The sequence below is a fragment of the Pocillopora damicornis genome, chromosome 11, assembly GCF_964200805.1.
Source record: "Pocillopora damicornis chromosome 11, jaPocDami1.2, whole genome shotgun sequence".
NCBI lineage: Eukaryota > Metazoa > Cnidaria > Anthozoa > Scleractinia > Pocilloporidae > Pocillopora > Pocillopora damicornis.
In genome coordinates, this window is record NC_142680.1 from 19,813,627 (window position 1) to 19,833,585 (window position 19,959).

Consider the following 19,959-nt stretch of genomic DNA (forward strand, 5'->3'; position numbering starts at 1 on the left):
TCCTCTAAAACTTAGATTTTGAAAGAATGAAACGATGGTTAAGTTCAAGGTCCTATTCCTGTTTCTTGGTTACAAAAAATTTGGTTAGCCAATATTCTTCGAGGTTTATTGATAAACAGAACGATTTTTTTGCTATTGTAGGAATTAGGGAGTGCCCCCCCCCCCCCCCCTTTAAGGAGGCACGGGGTCAAATCTCGTCAAAGCCTCGATTTTTTTCAGGCTTTTTCCTGAAGTTGGTTAAACTCACCGCAGATCAAATGAGTCGGAGGAGTTTCGGATTAATTTATACTGTGCTTTCCAGACGCGTTAAGAAACAGCAACAAAAACATGTACAAATATTTAATCGATCACAAAGCTCGTGTTTAACCCGCATGTACAACAAAGGTTTTGTCAACGTTTGTCAACGTATTAGAGGTTCTCGGCCCCAGAGCCACGTCTAAATTTGCCTCCCGTAACAAGTCTAAGAATCAGTGCATCCTGTTTTTACCTCTTACTTACGATCAATGTAGGATCGAAACTACTTTTAGAATCAGCCTGAGTGGAACCTAAGATCTTGCTCCAATAACTTTGTTCAAGAGTACTTGTAAAATAAATAAATAAACTTATTAGAGTTACAATAGTTCAATGGAATGTTACTAGATAATCAAAAAAAACATGTAGAGGTGAATTATATTAAAAATTTAGTAGAAACGATCGGTCTAAAGATACGTAAATGCTACAATTTATATTATCTTAAAACGCTTTTAAATCTAATTTTTACGCCGCTCTTTTTGGTCGTTGAGACACGTTACAGAGCTCATCACAAACATGGTTTTATGAACATAAAATGGTCTGTAATTATTTCCCTGCGTTAAATTAATCAGTGCACTATTCAAAATAAACGCCATAAACCGTAGCGGTCGCAAAGAGCGACCCGTTTGTGAATTCAAACGAAGCAAATGTGTCGTAGTTTGTATCCCAAAGACACCTACTTCCGATGCGCATTGCTTGATTCCCCAGTTGTCCAATGTGCACAAGACAAATAATTTTGTAACGCTGAATGTTTAAATCCTTCACGCGGTTTTTCACGGTTTCAGAAATTGTTTTGGAAAGCTGCCTGCACTGATCCGCATCGTACTTTGCTTCTGCCAGCCTCTCTGTTAGAATTTCCTTGAGTATGGAGCGAACGTCGCCCTCGGGAAATTTCCGATCAGGTGTCATTTTAAATGTGTTCTCCATGGCAATTTCGGGCACGCGTCGGCCGTCTTGTCTTGAAAACGACGTAGCCATCGATTGAGTAACAGAGACGGTGCTTGGAGGACGAGTTTTACTTGACGTGCCAGGCGTTAGCTCTTTCCCTTTCGTTGGTTTTAAGTTTTTAGCCGCTTTATCCGCTTTCGTATCTTTTGGAGTGTCAACGTCCGCTTTAACAACATCTGAACTCATTTTTGCTGTTTGTTCTTCGTTGTAAACCTCGATAATCCTCGACGAATGATCAGATATACATAGCCACCGATATACGGCGGTGAAAAATTGTTCTCGGTTATTTGTTTTGATAAGCAAATCAAAGACCCTGAGTTATTTAAATTCTCTCCTGCAGTTTGAATCTAAATTCTGTCTCTTAAGAGGTCTGTTATCAAGTTTGTTTTCAATAGTTGTTATAGCGACCCGAAAAAATAATTACTCATTGGTAAAAGTGCTAATAAGTTTCCGCCGTACCCTTCGTATTGTTAAAAAACATTGAATTGTCTATGCTACCGCAGTTTACTTTATTTCAGTTGTCCAGAGGGATTTCATGCTTTGAACGAAAACAAAAGGACATGATACTTTAGGGAACAAAGGTGTCTTGCGTTTATGCAAAACAATTTTCACTAAGACGAAACGTATGGTACCCTGCTTTTGTCTTAAGAATTAACTTATGTGTGTCTTAGGAGTTTGCATACTTAGAATAAATTTATCTAAACCGGTTTACCATGACAGAGTTGCGTGGTTAATCCAAATAAAACTTCAAACCGGCTAATTCTTACCTTATTCAAGATCAAACAAAAAACATTCTCATTTTCTACAAATTTTTTTGATGTGTCAATAGATTAGCAGAAACTTCCACTTGAAGGTTTTAATAAACCGCTTTTTCTTGTTAGAGTATTAAATCTGAATTCAAAGACTTCTCTATAATGTAAGATAGAATATAGACTTTATCCGTTATATTTATTTCTGTCTTTAATCTTTTACACCCCAGCACCCCATCATACTCTACTCAATCTGTTTCTTTTGGTACTGACAAGGAGAATTTATTTGAAGATCAAAGCTTCTTAGGTTGGCGATCTTTTCCGTTATGCTCATGACCCTAGTCAATGATTCAGCAATATTACTGTGAGGAGAAATTAGATGCTAGTCACTCTTAGGGTTTCAAGGGTAAAATTATTTTACAAATTCACTACTTGCTGCAGTTTAAGATTCCAGGGTGTGAGATCGTCATCAAATTTTCTTCAAATTTATCGAAAATTTTACTAAAGACCATTTTGAAAACCAATCCAATTAACTGGCTGCACACGCAAAACCCCAACGCGCAATTTATAATTTCAAACAGCTGCTTTCTGGTTATCGCTAAATTCATTGTTGACGCATAGAATCAGGATCACTATTTACCAGTCTGTTATAATATATTATTATTTACCTTACTACTGTTTAACAGATCGCCAAGAATTGATAAATTGACAAAATCTTGTTTTAAAGGTACCTGGCCAAGCCGCTAAGTATTAAAGACGGCGACGTACATAGTCGAATTACTAGGGACCTGAAGCAGTCAGGACGGCAACACCAAGAATACTTCGATTAAAAAATGAATTTCTGCCTTCAATTAGAATTTCAAAAATGGCTGCATGTGTTTACCGTCTCATATGGCGCCACACCTCAACTTCAGCATAACGTATAAAAGAAGCGTTGAGTTCCAAATGGAAATTAAAATGATTTTCCGTCGAGGTTTCGGTTCGTAGGCGACGCAAATTGCGGTGATTTCACGTTGTTGTTTTGCATAAGACGGCTAAGAAATGTACACTGTTTAAAAACGCACGAGCTGAGCTATTGTTTTACCTATTAAATCTTTTGTTTTTCCGTGTTCTCGTTTCCGTCGCCGTCGTGGTTTGCATAAGGTCCCTATTAACACCTTTAAAGACGATTCGGAGAGGTTTGGTCACTCTTTCTTTTAAAGTCGTTCAACGCCTATGTGTCATCATGTACGTTTTTCTTGGATGAGATAAAATCAAATTATATTAAAGAATTCTTCTCTCTGAAGTAGTTTTAGAGCTGTAGATGTGCTTATTAACGACGAACCCAAAAATATGAGTCTCTCCGAACAAACAAAAATTGCAAATGATTTTGGTAAACATGATATGCTGTCAACTTATAGCTGTGCGGTCTTGACTATTTAGGAAAAGTTGGTGCTCCTTGTGAATTACTGCCAAAAATTTATTCCGTAGGAAACAAAGTGCAATTAATTTTCAACTAATTAAATGACTCGTATAAATATTTTAGCGGAGCCTAAGAGCTGAGCTCAAATTAGTTCATATTTAATGCGCTTTCTTTACTTTGATTTCTTTTATTTGTTTTTATAAGTTCCAGTATTTACTAACCACAAGAACTGCCTCACGTTGAGCCCACAATGCAGTCTATCGCGTAGACAAAATACGGTTTCGCATGCAGGCGCACCCGCACGTGGCTGACTTCCGCCCATCAAAATATCTCGACCTAATGGGTTTTCGTATTCTCTTCGTTACTGGGCTCCGCTTTCGTGCTCCGCACAGAAGCTTCACGGCTAAGAATACTCTACACGCTGTTTACGAAAAAATCACAAAGGGATACAAATGGGCAGTCTAAGCCTTTATGTAGCATTAAAAATAACTAGAGGTTGTCTAATGACGCTAGAAGGCAGTGCTGCAAAATATTTGTATTTACTTGCAAAACAGAATACCAGCTGCACCCCACACATTTATGAGTGCCCTGTTCCACAAGGGAAAGATGATTCAAATATATAGAGACTACTTTATATTCCACCAAAGATTATATAGTGACAAATAATCATGATAACAAAACTTATAATAACTAGTTATAGTTCTCACTAGGGCTGCCCCCGCCCTACAGTACCATTTTCTTTTTTTTTTTTTGAGTTGGGCTTGTTGTTTACAGTTGTGTAATTTTTCTGTTATGTTGTTACGGAATTGCGGCTCAGTACTTTGGTGTTAGTAATTTTGGATCTCAAAATACTACAAGTGTACAAAATGTAGTTTTGGGAAGTGCTTGGGGTTTTTTTTTTTTTGCTGTGTGGTTTAACTTAGGATTTGTTTGTTCTTCACGATCAAGAAGAAGCAGAATGTAGGGACTTGGGTGAGTTTTAACATTGGAATGTTATAGGTGGCATTGGAGAACAATTTATAGACAGCATTGAAGAACAATTTATTATTATATAGTTATTAGACACAAAATTATACCTTAAGAGGGCCTACATTCTCTCTTCTCCAGTCTTCCTCTATACTAAGACAAATCTCGTGTCAAAGACGCCGATTCTAAAAGTCCTCGCGCGCGTGTCTTTTTACTGGCAGCCCATGACCATTTGCGGGAAAAACGTTGATACCTTGCGGTCGTGCAAGCGATCAAATCGAGATTTTTTCTGGTTATGATCTACCGAAAATACCCACATTCTCTCTTTTCCAGTCTTCCTCTATATTACACGGGGAGTCCTAAGGTGCCTCCTCGGGTTTTTGGCCCTCTGGGGCCAAAAACCCTGCGGGGGCAATAATAACAGTAGAAATGCTAATTTACGTTTTCTACATAGGGCCTAGCTCAAGAATCTAACTGTTCCTTTATCCGTTAGTCTCCAATAACGGTTTTACTCTGCTGATTCAAACGGTGAAAATCTTTCCGCGAAGTTTTAAAAATGCCCAGATCAGATCTATTAAGATTTTTCTGCGAGGAAAATATTTTTTTTTGATAACGCGCCATCCTGAAATAACTGTCAGGTGTTTCACGTCTTTTGCTGTCTTCTTAAGTGTCAAGCAAGAACTAAAGGAATATCCCATTAGAGATTTAGGACCCTACTGGCCTAGTCATTTTTTTAGTTTAAATGCTGCTGGCTGAATTTGAGTTTTTAAATTTGAGATTTTTAGATTTTGGACCCTGGTGGCCGAGTTTGGATTTTGGATCCTAGTGGCCGATTTCCGATTTAAGATCATAGTAGCCGATTTTGAAAATTTTGGATTTTGGATTTTAGACCCTAGTGGCCGATTTTGGAGCCTAATGGTTTATTTAGGATTTTGGACACTAGTGGCCGATTATGAATTTTGGACCCAAGTAGCTGATTTTGGATTTTGGTCTCTTGTGGCCGATTTTGGATTTTGGACCCTAGTGGCCGATTCTGAATTTAGGAAATTAGTGGCCGATTTTGGATTTCGGATTTAACATTTTGGACACTGATGGCCGATTTTGGATTTTGGACACTTGTGGGCGATTTTGAATTTTGGACAGTAGTGAGCGATTTTGGATTTTGGACCCTAGTGGCCGATTTTGGATTTTAGAACCTTATGGCCAATCTTGGATTTTGGACATTAGTGGCCGATTATGGATTTTGGTCCCTAGTGGCCGATTTTGAATTTAGGACATTAGCGGCCGACTTTGGATTTTGGACATTAGTGGCCGATTTTGGATTTTGGACACTTGTGGGCGATTTTGGATTTTGGACACTTGTGGGCGATTTTGGATTTTGGACACTTGTGGGCGATTTTGAATTTTGGACACTTGTGAGCGATTTTGGATTTTGGACACTTGTGGGCGATTTTGAATTTTGGACACTTGTGGGCGATTTTGGATTTTGGACCCTTGTGGCCGATTTTGGATTTTAGACTCTAGTGGCCGATTTTGGATTTTAGACCCTAGTGGCCGATTTTGGATTTTAGACTCTAGTGGCCGATTTTGGATTTTAGACCCTAGTGGCCGATTTTGGATTTTGGACACTAATGGCTGATTTTGGACTTCTTTGGACATTAGTGGCCGATTTTGGAATTTGGACAGTAGTGGCTGATCTTAATTTTTGGACACTAGCGGCTGATTTGGAATTTTGGACACTAGTGATCGGTCATGCATTTTGGACACTAGTGGCCGATTTTGGTCACTAGTGGTCGTTTTTGGATTTTGGACCCTAGTGGCCCATTTTGAAGTTTGGATACTAGTGGCCGATTTTGGATTTTGGGCCTTAGTGGCCGATTTTCGATTTTGGACTCTAGTGGCCTATTTTGGATTTTGGATACCAGTGGCCTCTTGGGATCTTGGACCCTAATGGCGAATTCTGAATTTTGAACCCTAGTGGCCGATTGTTCATTTTGGACACTAGTGGCCGATTGTTCATTTTGGATGCTAGTGACCGATTTTGAATCTTAGACACTAGTGGCCGATTGTGGATTTTGGTCACTTCTGGCCGATTGTGGATTTTGGTCACTTCTGGCCGATTGTGGATTTTGGTCACTTCTGGCCGATTTTGGATTTTGGTCACTTCTGGCCGATTTTGGATTTTGGTCACTTCTTGCCGATTGTGGATTTTGGTCACTTCTGGCCGATTGTGGATTTTGGTCACTTCTGGCCGATTGTGGATTTTGGTCACTTCTGGCCGATTGTGGATTTTGGTCACTTCTGGCCGATTGTGGATTTTGGTCACTTCTGGCCGATTTTGGATTTTGGTCACTTCTGGCCGATTGTGGATTTTGGTCACTTCTGGCCGATTTTGGATTTTGGTCACTTCTTGCCGATTGTGGATTTTGGTCACTTCTGGCCGATTGTGGATTTTGGTCACTTCTGGCCGATTTTGGATTTTGGTCAATTCTGGCCGATTGTGGATTTTGGTCACTTCTGGCCGATTTTGGATTTTGGTCACTTCTGGCCGATTGTGGATTTTGGTCACTTCTGGCCGATTGTGGATTTTGGTCACTTCTGGCCGATTGTGGATTTTGGTCACTTCTGGCCGATTGTGGATTTTGGTCACTTCTGGCCGATTGTGGATTTTGGTCACTTCTGGCCGATTGTGGATTTTGGTCAATTCTGGCCGATTGTGGATTTTGGTCAATTCTGGCCGATTGTGGATTTTGGTCACTTCTGGCCGATTGTGGATTTTGGTCACTTCTGGCCGATTTTGGATTTTGGTCACCTCTGGCCGATTGTGGATTTTGGTCACTTCTGGCCGATTTTGGATTTTGGTCACCTCTGGCCGATTGTGGATTTTGGTCACTTCTGGCCGATTTTGGATTTTGGTCACTTCTGGCCGATTGTGGATTTTGGTCACTTCTGGCCGATTGTGGATTTTGGTCACTTCTGGCCGATTGTGGATTTTGGTCACTTCTGGCCGATTGTGGATTTTGGTCACTTCTGGCCGATTGTGGATTTTGGTCACTTCTGGCCGATTGTGGATTTTGGTCACTTCTGGGCTATTTTGGATTTCGGTCACTTCTGGCCGATTGTGGATTTTGGTCACTTCTGGCCGATTGTGGATTTTGGTCACTTCTGGCCGATTTTGGATTTTGGTCACTTCTGGCCGATTGTGGATTTTGGTCACTTCTGGCCGATTGTGGATTTTGGTCACTTCTGGGCGATTTTGGATTTTGGTCAATTCTGGCCGATTGTGGATTTTGGTCACTTCTGGCCGATTGTGGATTTTGGTCACTTCTGGCCGATTGTGGATTATGGTCACTTCTGGCCGATTGTGGATTTTGGTCACTTCTGGCCGATTGTGGATTTTGGTCACTTCTGGCCGATTTTGGATTTTGGTCACTTCTGGCCGATTGTGGATTTTGGTCACTTCTGGCCGATTTTGGATTTTGGTCACTTCTGGCCGATTGTGGATTTTGGTCACTTCTGGCCGATTTTGGATTTTGGTCACTTCTGGCCGATTGTGGATTTTGGTCACTTCTGGCCGATTGTGGATTTTGGTCACTTCTTGCCGATTGTGGATTTTGGTCACTTCTGGCCGATTGTGGATTTTGGTCACTTCTGGCCGATTGTGGATTTTGGTCACTTCTGGCCGATTGTGGATTTTGGTCACTTCTTGCCGATTGTGGATTTTGGTCACTTCTGGCCGATTGTGGATTTTGGTCACTTCTGGCCGATTGTGGATTTTGGTCACTTCTGGCCGATTGTGGATTTTGGTCACTTCTGGCTGATTGTGGATTTTGGTCACTTCTGGCCGATTTTGGATTTTGAACACTTGTGGCTGAATTTTTAATTTTGGATACCAGTGGCAAATTTTGGATTTGGACCCTAATGGGCGATTTTGAATTCTGGTTTCTGTTTCTGAAATTTATGTTCTTTCCTTTGGTGATTTTAGACCTAAAGTTCTAGATTGTTATTTTTTCAGTTTACCCTGACATTTACATCCCTAAATACCTATACATGGATATCACTAACGCGTAATTTAAATCAAAACTTCTCTTGCAGGAATATTTCAATAGGTGTGATCTGCATATTATGGAAATTTTGAGGAAAATTATTTTATCTTTGAAAAGAGAGAATTTTACCGTTTGAAATAACGATTTATTGGCAAGTGGGTCTTAAAATTTGCGAAGCGAACGAGATGCCAAATACGATCCCTTCAGCACTATTACATGGAATGATAGCACGGATTAACGGTGGAATATCCTAAAACACCGAATGTGTTGTAGTATGACAGAAAAGTCTTACAAAAATGGAATGGAAACAAAACAAAAAAATTTGTTAAAACAAGCAAAATTTAGAAAAGTATAGGGAGGTACAGCCCTTTTAAATTATTATTATATTGTTATTGTTATCATAATGACTGTTGTAAATATGATGATTTGATTAATGGTTGAATGTCAGTTAGTCACGATAGTCTTTTATCATCTCTCTTTGGTGGATTAGGGTACTCGTAAACTGTGGGATGGGTGTTTTCTGTTTTGCATGCGAATATAAATCTCTCCAAAAACTATCTTCTTGCGCCATTATACAACTTAATAATGCTATATCAGTGGCCACATGCAGTCTTTGACTGCCTTTTTTTATGGCTAGCTTTACATTTCCTTTTGCTAAAAAATTTACAATACAGGTCAAATACTACGTCATTTGTCGTTTAATATTTCCAAATTATTCGCAGCGGGAGGGGAATAAACACCTCTTACCAACTGAGTTCGAGGTCCGTACCGTAAGTTATAGAGCATGCGGGAAAAAACCAGGTTCATAAACTATTATAACATAGCTAGTAAATTTGTATTATCAAATTCAATTGCGCGAGCGTGCTTCATATTCCTATTGTGCACGCTCAAGACGTCAGCAAACATATCCCTCGAGAAAAAAAATTTCCATCGGGTTAAAAATGTTATAAAACAATTGGTTCATACGTCAGCTGTGCGTTCATCGAGATATGAAGCATTTGAGAGCATAACATATGAGAGCACTCTTACGCATCTTTCGTGCTTTCCAAACTTCCCGCGTGCTTCGTATCTCGATGAACGCACACTGACGTATGAACCAATTGTTGATTGTACACCGGGAAGCCGAGCTAGTAAGATGTTAGTTTTATCTCCGGACGCAGGTTCAAGTACAAAGGGATTTCAAGTCAAACAAACTCTTTAATTAAGCGAGAGTGATCGTTATACCTCCGAACTCAAATACATTTCCCAGTTGGAGGAAAACTTATCAAAAGTCATTAACCTCCGTGGAAACAATAACTCGAACTTTCGACTCGCCCTTGATCTTGATCAAATTTGAGCGCGCGTTAAGAAAATAATTTTAGAAACGATTCCGAAAATAATGCGTGCTACTTTTGAGTGGGAAAGTGTAAAAAAAATACGGGAAGTTTGTTCCTCCACGAAACTCAACGTTGTTACATTAGAGGTCTCAGGAAACGAAGCCCATCGTTTCCAATCGGGCCAGTCATTTAGTGCTTTTTAATCAAAGGTGTAATTCAAGAACACAGGATTAATTCAGGAAACCAAAGCTAAGCCATGGGACTGATAAAAGGCGCACCGTTACATACTGGTTATGTACCACAACCTCAGGCGTTACGAGACAAAAGAGAATCAAAGACAACTCGTGAATCACAAGGGGGTTACAGTATAATTCTTTTCTTTAATTTTGTCTAAAGTCTCAGTCTTCTCAATTAAAAAGTTGTCCCAGGAATAATTAAATTCAATCGCAATGCCTTCACTTTCAACGACTTCGTTAAAAATCATCTGCCTACAGAAAAGCATTTATTTTTTTCAACATTAAATGCGTGAAAATCTTTTGGTTGTATTTTTTTCTACGTAGATTTCTTACTCGAGTAATTACACGGTTTGTCAATCTATACTCGTGAGTGGAGAGAAGCGCTGACATAGTTCAGTGTCTTTCTCTTCAATATAACATAGTGAACTGGCCAGTGCTGTACCCAGATCTCTATTTATCTCGCGGTCAGTTCTCTCTTAGGTTCTCCCATCTCGTTCCCAGGGCATGTTTGGTCAGTTTTCAAGATGGCAGCGGATTGAAAGGGTTTCTTTAGACCGGCCACCATCTTGGAAAAACCTGACTGAGAAACCCTGAGGACGAAGTTGGTGTCTTTTAGCAGTACATAAGGCCCCGCCCCCCCCTCCCCTGAAAGAAATATCTCTTGGGGAAAGTGTTGCTCGATATCCTAAAGAACAACTGCGTGGCACACTACCCTTTGTATTGATAGAAAATATGCCCCCTCCCCTCCCTTGTACCTTCCTCTAGCACACCAGGCGCACTGGAATCAAAATTCTTTCCTTTGCCTCATATCACACCCGGCGAGGAAGTATTTTCCAAATCAGAAAGGCCTTTCCTTGGGCGCGGGTAGGTTCCGCCAAGTAAACAGCGCTTGCGCAGATAAAAATGCCACAAGGCTGTGACACATATCACTATGAGCAGCGTGACAAAAGAGCCGAGGAAAAAACCACCAGTTCCCGAAAGTCTGGGTTCCTTAGTTTCCAAAGTAGGACAAACGGTCTGCTGTTGCGTTACTTGGCAGCGTGACAACTGGGTGTTGCCACATGCGTGACACCACGAGGTAACGTCACGAACTTGGAGAGATTTCACAAGTTTTACAAACTCGTCCAGTTCGCACGTGTCCTTACACTCGGGAATGCTGTATTTTACCAATGGCACCTGAGGAGAAAAAAATTCCATTCTAAAACCTTATTATTACCACTTTTCGCGGTCACAAAGTTTTGCGAAAACTCACGGCAAGAAACCAAGCACTTGACTTAGCGCAATTTTTAACGTTTGTGAGACAACTTTTTGACGTAAGCGTACTGATGCAATATGGTCATGCCTCAGCCTCACAATTTCCCAGTTATGTTCTTTTTTCCCCACCGGATGACAAGCTCGCGATTATTTTGACATCAGGAAAATCCCGAGTGCCGCAAAAACATTTAACAGTGTGGCGCACTTTGTGCTTTGTGTGAAAACCGAAAAAACGTCATCTAGAGATCGCTCAATATAAAATGCGAAAACAGAATAACCTACGGCAAATATTTTCATCAAGACTACAGCCACTCCATGTTGTAAGACACTGGCCAAGATACAACAGAGAGCATTTCACACCACTTTGCCCACAGAAAAAAGAATTGTGCAAGAAAGATAACGGGGATTTCGGAACTTCCGCTGAAAAAATTATAGCGACGTGCCGATAAAAAAATTCACATCTGGTTTTCACTAGCTACGCAAGCACAAACGCAAGCACAAACGCAAGCACAAACGCAAGCACAAACGCAAGCACAAACGCAAGCACAAACGCAAGCACAAACGCAAGCACAAACGCAAGCACAAACGCAAAGACAACAGCTGTTATTTCACCGTGAACACGGCTAGGACGCAAGCGCAAGCACAAGGATGAGAATTCTTCCTTTGTTTTGTGCCAGCACTTGTGCTTGCGTCGAGGCGGTCATCTCTGTGAAGCTTATACTTGGCTTTGCGCTTGCGTCGCAAGTGAAGACCAGGCTACGAATAATTTCACATTATTCTTTTTTCTTGGGTTCCTTAGCTCTTACGTGAAGGAAAAAACAGGGTGCACTAGCTGTTGTTAAACTTCAACAAGCCTTCTGGAAAATGCCGATTTTCTGAACCAATATTACGAATTTAAAAAGTCAAAAAGCGCTTACCTCCAAACCATTCTTGAAAGAAAACTGAACGATCATCTTACCAGTTGACTTATCATGTAGCAGCTCAATCAATATCAAGGAAGCATAGTAAGGAATTTTTCTCAAGGCACTTTCAGCCGCTTTATTTAAACCAAGCGAGGAAAACAGAGAAAACATCGTTGGATAATGTGCGGAGTAATACAAGAGCTGAAAAATAAGATACATAACTGGTGAAGTCAAAGCTGACGTTTCGAGCGATAGCGCTTCGTTAGAGCGAATGACGTAAGGCCAACGCTCGAAATATAGCTTAGAAACTCTTTACGGTGGCCAATTTATGCTATCAAATAATACCAAATTACCTTGTTATACTCTTCCACCGACGCAGCACCACAGTTTCTTTAGAAACTTACCCCCTTTATCCTTTTAAGCTCTCTAACTGAACGATTACAAGGCCCCTGATTTTAACAAACGCATGTCACTTATTTGATATCTCCTTACTAGTTGCGTCACCTACACATTTTTGGTGTTATCAAGCATATCAATTCCACCAACTCCACGAACTCCAGTAGCATAAGACATATTTTGTTCTGTCCACATACATAGAACACGAACAGTCCCTCATCCTCAGTAAAGTCTGGCGCGCGGTTCCAAAAAATCAGCGAAAAAAAACCAATTGATGTTAGCGTGCGCATAACCTTGGAAGTAAGGCGCACGAAAATGAGTCTCACTCCCAGAGTTCCGCGCGGTGTGCCGAGCTGCAGACTACAGACCAGGTCTCGGACCCGGACATCTCCACCAAGAGTACAACATTCTCCCTTAGTTGGGGTCCTCATGTCTTTCACATAGTAATGCCTCTTAAACTCAATCGGAGGCATTGAGGAGGTCAAAAACACCTTAAGCTATCAACAGCATATTTGCTATTGAGAGACACACCTTTGTCTTGGTCTTTTTAGCTGCAAAGTCACTGAAGCTCTCTGCAATCTCATTAGCCAACAGCCCTCCACCTATATCACCAATCATTTCTTTGCTGTATTTATGATACTCAACCCAGTCAGCCAGATTCACAACTTGTTTCCACTGCTCGGCAGAAATATTCAGATAGGTGTGGTTATACAGTTGATGAAGATGAATAAAATCATACCTGCCAGAAAATAACAATATCACAGCACTGTTTGGTGGATACACTCCTCCATGTTACAGAGAGTAGCAAAAAGGGGGTCTTACTCCCCCATTATAAGAAAATTTTAAGAAAAAAATATGAACCATGTATACTTTAAATGCCATTTCATGCATCACAAATTTAAAAGAGAAAACTTCAAATCTCTATTCTTGTGTGCAAAGTTTTAGGGAAATATTGAGGTCTTCCCAAAATTAAAGAAAAATTCACATATCACATATATTTCAAGAAATAGATCAAACCTTACAGCATTTCATAAATTCACACATCACATTTGCCTTCTTGTTCAATTCACCTGTCAAATATTAGCTGTAGCCTTAATCAAATTTCAAGCATACACTACAGACCCTTTGCCATCTTTTTTTATGAAGCAATCCTAAATCATCTTCTAATAATGTCACTTACACATTGTAGAAGTCTTTAAGGTCAATCTTCTTAACACCCAGAATGTTTTCAAGCTGTTTTCGTAGTTCTGCGCTCTCACTTTCCTTTTTCTTAAACTCTGAGCTTGTGTAAAACTCTGTGAGTTTTTTTTGAAGCTCAGGGCAAGCCAGCCATGCTCTAAGCACCTGATCATTTTCTGCTGCAACTGTGTGTATTGGAACCTGTCAAAAACAAAATAAATAAGGAGATAAAAATACAAATGATAAGTGAATGAATAAGTAATATCCAACCATTTAACCCCTAAGAGTTAAAAGCATCCAACCTCTCCTCAAAAAATCACTTACGGCATTGAACACTTAGGTTGTGTAAGTAAAGGAAATTATCACCAAATAAAGAAGTTCTTGATTGTTCAACAAATTCTCCTTGTGAGCACTGTGGGAAAGTATCAACAATAGAATTTACAAGATTACCACTCACAGCTGTCATCAGGATATCTTTATTATCATTATTGTCGCAATCCTATTTCATGGTGAGGGCCAATAAGACTGGAAAAAGGTGTGGGAATGGTGAGGAGGAGGGAGGGGGGGGGGTGGTGGTATGACTTGCCGCTGCCTGACTGCAGATAAACAATAGCTTGATGGTAATAGGACTGAGTGGAGTCAAATTCAGTCTGTAATAAGGTCGTCTGACTTAGTAAGTGAATTAGTGGAAAGTACCATTTTTTTCAAAACTGGAAGAAGGTGTGGGATAGGTTAGAGAGGGTGTATGTCATGCAGCTGCCAAACCTCTGATGAACCACAGCCTGATATTAATCATAAAGAAAAAAAAAACAAACCTGCTGTATGTTGTAAGGTGCATAGAAAACTTGCCCAGCATAGGAAACATTTAGGGACTGATTTCTTGGTGGATAAAGTCCAAGAAGAAAGCTCAATGCACTAAAAGATAAAACATGGATATTAACCTTTTGAATCCTAAGAGTGACTAGCATCTAATTTCTCCTTACAATATCATCCCTTAATCACACATTAAGGTCATGAGAATAATGGAAATGATCACCGACTAACAAAGCTCCTGATTGTTAAACAGATTCTCCTTGTCAGCATCTTAAGAAATGAATGGAGAACAGTATAGAGAATATGCATACTGATATTATGGTGTGAAGAATTTAGAAATGTAATTGTAGCACACTATTTATGGTGGTGGCACAACTTATGGTGGCCGGTCTTTTACTATTGCCGCACCTTCTGTTTGGAATGCACTTCCATTCGAACTTAGATCTTGTAATTCCCTTTCTTCTTTTAAATCTAAGCTCAAGACGTGGCTTTTTAAAATTGGTTGTGATGTTGTATAGAATGATGATGTTTTTATAGGATGACAATGTAGTTTTGTAGTTTTGTAGGTTTAGGATTTTGTTCTTATTTTTATTATGTAAAGCGCTTTTGGACCATTGGGAATTTTTATAGAATGACAATGTAGTTTGTAGGTTTAGGATTTTGTTATTTTTATTATGTAAAGCGCTTTTGGACCATTGGGAATTAGCGCTCTATAAATACTGTTATTATTATTATTATTATTATTATTATTATTACTCTATTTGTGAAGTATTTGTGAGCATTTAAGTTCTACCTCCTCAACTGTCAGACCAATGTCTTGTTTAATAAACCATGCATATTGTTAGATAATAATTTAATGTGTGTATCTATGAGACAATGACATGCCCTGTATGTGTGTACTTTAATCCAGATTGATGTCGGTTTGTTTGATAAATGCACTGTATTTTGCATATGGCTGCAACAGTTTGTCCTGTTTTCTACAGGATGAAGCAGGATTGAAATCTTCTCCTCCCTAGATGAGATGTTGGTGAGTTACAGGTTACTCCCCCCCCCCCTCCCCATATTTCATCTGCTTCCCCCTACAGTTGATTGTGGTTAATTCTAAAACCAGGGTTTTTGGACCAGGATACTAAGGATGATACCACAACATCTACTCTTTGGCTTCAAGAAATACTGTAACACAATGATCTGGAACTCTTAAAAAATTGTCTTCTGTTATACAATTTACCTGTTAAGCGTTCTGGAATAGTCACTAGACCTCACATACACATCCTGAGGTGAATACACATCAGACAAGAAGCCAGCTTTTTGATAATGTTTTCTAACAAACTCTCCAGCTTGCAACATTTGATTCATTCCTCTTATCGTCAGCTGACTGTCACTTCCTTCCTCAAAGGTGCTGTGATCTTTGGTAAGAAGTGTGCGGCTTCCATGACGTGATATCACAACTGCTTGCTGAATGTCGAATTCTTGAACGAGAAAACAAATTAAATTTTAATTATTAATTCTTTGACTCGTTAGGGTGACTAGCATCGAATTCCTCACCGCTGAATCAAACATTAAGGTTGATAAGGTTGACAAAAGAAATGATCACCAACCACAGAAGCCCTTGATTGTTAATCAATTTCTCATTGTCGGTTTCTTGAGAAATATATAAAAACAGTATGGAGAATATGCATACTGATGTTAGAGTATAAAGGGCATGTAAACGTGGCATATCCTTTTCTCTGTTATATGGAGCAACCAAGAGTGTATGTACTCTCCTAAGATGCGATGCTAGTCCACTCAAGGTTCTCCACCTTCACCTCTCTCCATAAAACAAAAGTTTGAGATTTTATAATCGCCACAAACAGAAAATCAATGCCTCAACCCCGCGTACCTGCACGGACGCTGTATATCAGCTGAACTGCTAGAAGTAAATTGCACAGCTCCATTACACTCAAAATTCCTCACGGCGACAGTTATGGCCAAAGAAAAAGAAACACAGTCAGAGAAAAAAAATCACCTGAGCTAAGAGTGCATGGTGTGAACCACAAGATTATCACGAATTTAGTTTGGAACAGCGTGACTAGGATTGCACAACTAGCTGTCACGCGTCTCGCTCTCGGCACGCGAAAGGGACGCGGGAGGCTGGTTCGAGTAGTTAAACAACATGGCAGACTAAGCTTGCGACTTTTCTTGAATGTCGATCAGTCGGTTAAAATTATATTCAGAGGAACCTTGATAGCCTGTGATGGCTTTCCAGCCCCTTGGAGGGCAAGGTAAGTATTCCTGTCCGTAATAAAGCGATAACCAGTGACCGGATGCGGGAAGTGTCTGACTATCAGAAAACCCCGAGCGGTACTTATTCTTCGCTTCGAAACTCGCGGTCCTGTTTGATGCATAATTTATTGACAAGTACCCAAGTTGCCTTTCATTATTTGGCGAATCGATAAAAAATTATTGATTTTTGCAAAGGCAGTTGTATGGCGAAGTAGGCGTCAAAATTAAGAATTTAATGAAAGGAGTCGAAGGATTAAATTTATTTTAAAAAAACTTCAGATTCCAAGAAAAAATTTCATCTTTATTATATTCTCTCGTTTCGGGTGAAAATAAATCTCGCTTTGATCTTTCGCGTTCTGTAATGGCAGAATCACAAAACCGGCAGATTCTTCAAGATCTTCAGCAAAAACGACAGATGCTTTTGAATCAAGGGCAAGGGAGTGTTATGGGGTAAGTGTGGCCCAACAAATGTTTTTTTTTAGAACTAGTGTTCTTCTGGTTAAAATTTTATAGTTTTTATAGCCTAGGGAGCAAAGATAAAATGCAAATTGCTTTGTTGAAATTCTGTGATGTCATCTTTTTTTTTCTCTAAGGCTGTCCACTGTTTCATTGTCAGTAATGAAAGATCAAAAGTTTAGAACATTTTAGGAAATATTTGAAATGATATCTGATAACTGATGGTTAACGTTTTCCTAAGAAATATCGATTTGTTTCCTTTGCCACTCTTGAAAGGGAAACTAGCACATGATAGGTAAATAAAAGACACTTTCAATTCCCTTAGTGCAAAGAAAATTTTACATGCTAGAGAAACATTGGCCTCCAGTCCTGCTTCATTTTTCCTCTTTATTTATTTTTTGTAGGCTAGGTTGATATAAAGGGCAATTTATTGGTTGATATATTGGCTGAGAAGCAATCAGTAATTTGTTCAGAGCTTGTCAAATGTCAGGTGTTAGTGGGCCAGTAATAATAGAATGATAAACTCTTTACTGTAGAACAACACTTAACACTTAACCAATAGTTAATAATGGTAGTGGGACTGAGTGGAGTCCGATTTGGTCTACAATCATACAAGTGATAATTAAAACAAAATTGGATGACTGCAAAGCGGGAGTCCAATTTGTTAATCACGAGTATGATTACAGACAGAATTATATGACATGAAGTCCTGTTACCAATTAATCAAAACTATGACAAAATTTGAGGAAGAAACTAGACATTGGTCATATGTTTTCATCAGAAAAAAAACAAGAGTTAACTCACAAAAAAAAGAAAGACTGCACACTACACTTAATTAAAGGGTTAACCAATGATGGCTAATAATCAATAAATAGGACAGACTCAGCTATATTGGCAAACTGTTAGCCAAATATTGGCAGCCACATCAATATGACAATCAACTGACATATTTAGGGCGTGAAATCCCTACCTGCTGAAAATTGAGTTTTTGAGATCAGAATTTTAATCCTATAAACCAGCACATGTGGAGCCTTGAAAACATTTGGACAATCTTCTGTACACTCTGCTGGTGTTTTATCTTGAGTAGTGTTAGTTTCTATCAAATGTGGCCAACAAATGATAATGACTGAAGACAATCCTACCCCTGAAGGATTCAGTGCCACCTAGAGATTATTTTATTTTAAAATTTATTTTTTTCAATTCCAGGTCAAATCTCCCCTCGAACCGCCCAATAGGACCAGAAACTTCCACTGCTCCAGTTGTAAAACTACATGACACCCCAGTAAGTGCTCTGCCCAAAGCCATTAATTTTCAAATGTAAATTAAATAATGAACTCTATGCTTTCATTGACAGGTCATTCGCAACCCAGCTGACTTGTCATTGAGTCAGCGGCAGGCTCTTGAGGTAGGTATATACCTTTGCAAAGAAAAAATAATATTATTATTTTCAGGGGGAGTGAGTCTCTCAATGTTAATATTTTAAGCAAATATTACTGAGTGATATCAAGAACAATATTAATAAAATTAATTGTTCTGAATTCTTTTTTGCACATAACTGGATGTAAGTCCATTATTAATAATATTTTTCCAAACTGAAGTCAAGTGTAAAGACTTGTATAGGCCTGTGTGGGGTCTTTGGCTGTGAAGTGAGTTGATGCAAAGTGGGATTATGGTGAGGCAAAGACTGCCTTTTTTTTTCAGCTGCTTTTTCACTTGTCTTCACTGACTGATTGCAACAACCTGGAATTGGCTAACTCTGCCTTCAAAAGTAATGAAGACAATGGAATCACAACTTAGATCGCAATATAATTAAGTTATTCTTAATCATGAATTCAAGACACAACAGTGCCCTTCTTTCATGCAGACAAATACAAATTCTTCATTTTTTCAGTAAAAAAATTTTCACATTCAAGTTCCTGATTGAGACATTAGTAATAGCATTTTCTATGTTAAATGTCCTTCTCCAGACCCTCCATTTTGACAAAACCAAACTTTCTTTTCTTTCCTCCAGCATGCTAATGCAACATCATCTGGATATTTCATATCTCAAGACTCAGCCCACGGAAATCTTATTTTACCTGTTTTACCAAGATTTGAGAGCGACCAATGAGAACATGAAATTTTGGCAAAATGCATGGAACTCAAGTATTGATCTTAAGTGACTGACTTTCGATGTAAAGTAGACACCAAGCTCTTTGTGGCAAGCTGGTGAATGGGAAAAATTTCGAGTTTGTTGAAGAGAAAGATCTTTCTGATTAGCTCTGAAATGTGCTCCAATACACTCTGCCTCCATCTCTGTGCATTTGCTTATTTGGTTTCAGAGATGAGATGGCCTACAGTAGTCATTCAGGATATATGTACTTAAACAGTTCATCAGTCCCTACTACTCTAAATAAATTTTCAAAAATAATTGTGACAGTGATATTGTATTTGTTACTGCGGCAATACTCTCTCTGCATTTTGATTCCATTTTAATCCCAGCTATTCCTTTCTTCTGACCCTTTAATCCTTTACACCCTAACATCAGAATGCATATTCTCCACAGTTTGCTATACATTTCCTAAGGTGCTAGAAAAGGGAGAATTTGTTTAACAATCAGGCTGATCATTTCCTTTATTCTCCTGACCTTAATGTGTGGTTCAGGGTGATATTGTGAGGAGAAATTAGACGCTAGTCACTCTTAGGGATGAACAGATTAACTCCCTACATCTGATCTCTAAAAAAATTCCCTTCTAATTGTTAT

The 19,959-nt window shown here is 39.2% G+C and overlaps 3 protein-coding genes across 3 annotated transcripts; 1 reads left to right on the forward strand and 2 right to left on the reverse strand.

Moving 5' to 3' along the window:
* Nucleotides 1-324: 324 nt before the first annotated feature.
* On the reverse strand, nucleotides 325-1,733 carry LOC113687098 (dynein light chain Tctex-type 5-B). The gene has a single exon (XM_027204805.2). The coding sequence runs from the start codon at nucleotides 1,423-1,425 to the stop codon at nucleotides 868-870; it is 558 nt and encodes a 185-aa protein (XP_027060606.2). The 5' UTR covers nucleotides 1,426-1,733; the 3' UTR covers nucleotides 325-867.
* An 8,348-nt stretch (nucleotides 1,734-10,081) lies between these two features.
* LOC113687114 (prostatic acid phosphatase) lies at nucleotides 10,082-16,611 on the reverse strand. Its single transcript, XM_027204818.2, has 7 exons — nucleotides 16,378-16,611; nucleotides 15,727-15,967; nucleotides 14,501-14,600; nucleotides 13,687-13,886; nucleotides 13,038-13,245; nucleotides 12,126-12,311; nucleotides 10,082-11,130 (listed from the first exon to the last, which is right to left on the reverse strand). The coding sequence occupies exons 1-7, from the start codon at nucleotides 16,430-16,432 to the stop codon at nucleotides 10,759-10,761; spliced, it is 1,362 nt and encodes a 453-aa protein (XP_027060619.2). The 5' UTR covers nucleotides 16,433-16,611; the 3' UTR covers nucleotides 10,082-10,758.
* Nucleotides 16,550-19,626, forward strand: LOC113687111 (SOSS complex subunit C homolog). Its single transcript, XM_027204816.2, has 5 exons — nucleotides 16,550-16,759; nucleotides 17,129-17,210; nucleotides 18,423-18,498; nucleotides 18,571-18,621; nucleotides 19,228-19,626. Exons 1-5 carry the CDS (start codon nucleotides 16,732-16,734, stop codon nucleotides 19,324-19,326), a joined length of 336 nt encoding a protein of 111 aa, XP_027060617.2. The 5' UTR covers nucleotides 16,550-16,731; the 3' UTR covers nucleotides 19,327-19,626.
* The last annotated feature ends 333 nt before the right edge of the window (nucleotides 19,627-19,959 follow it).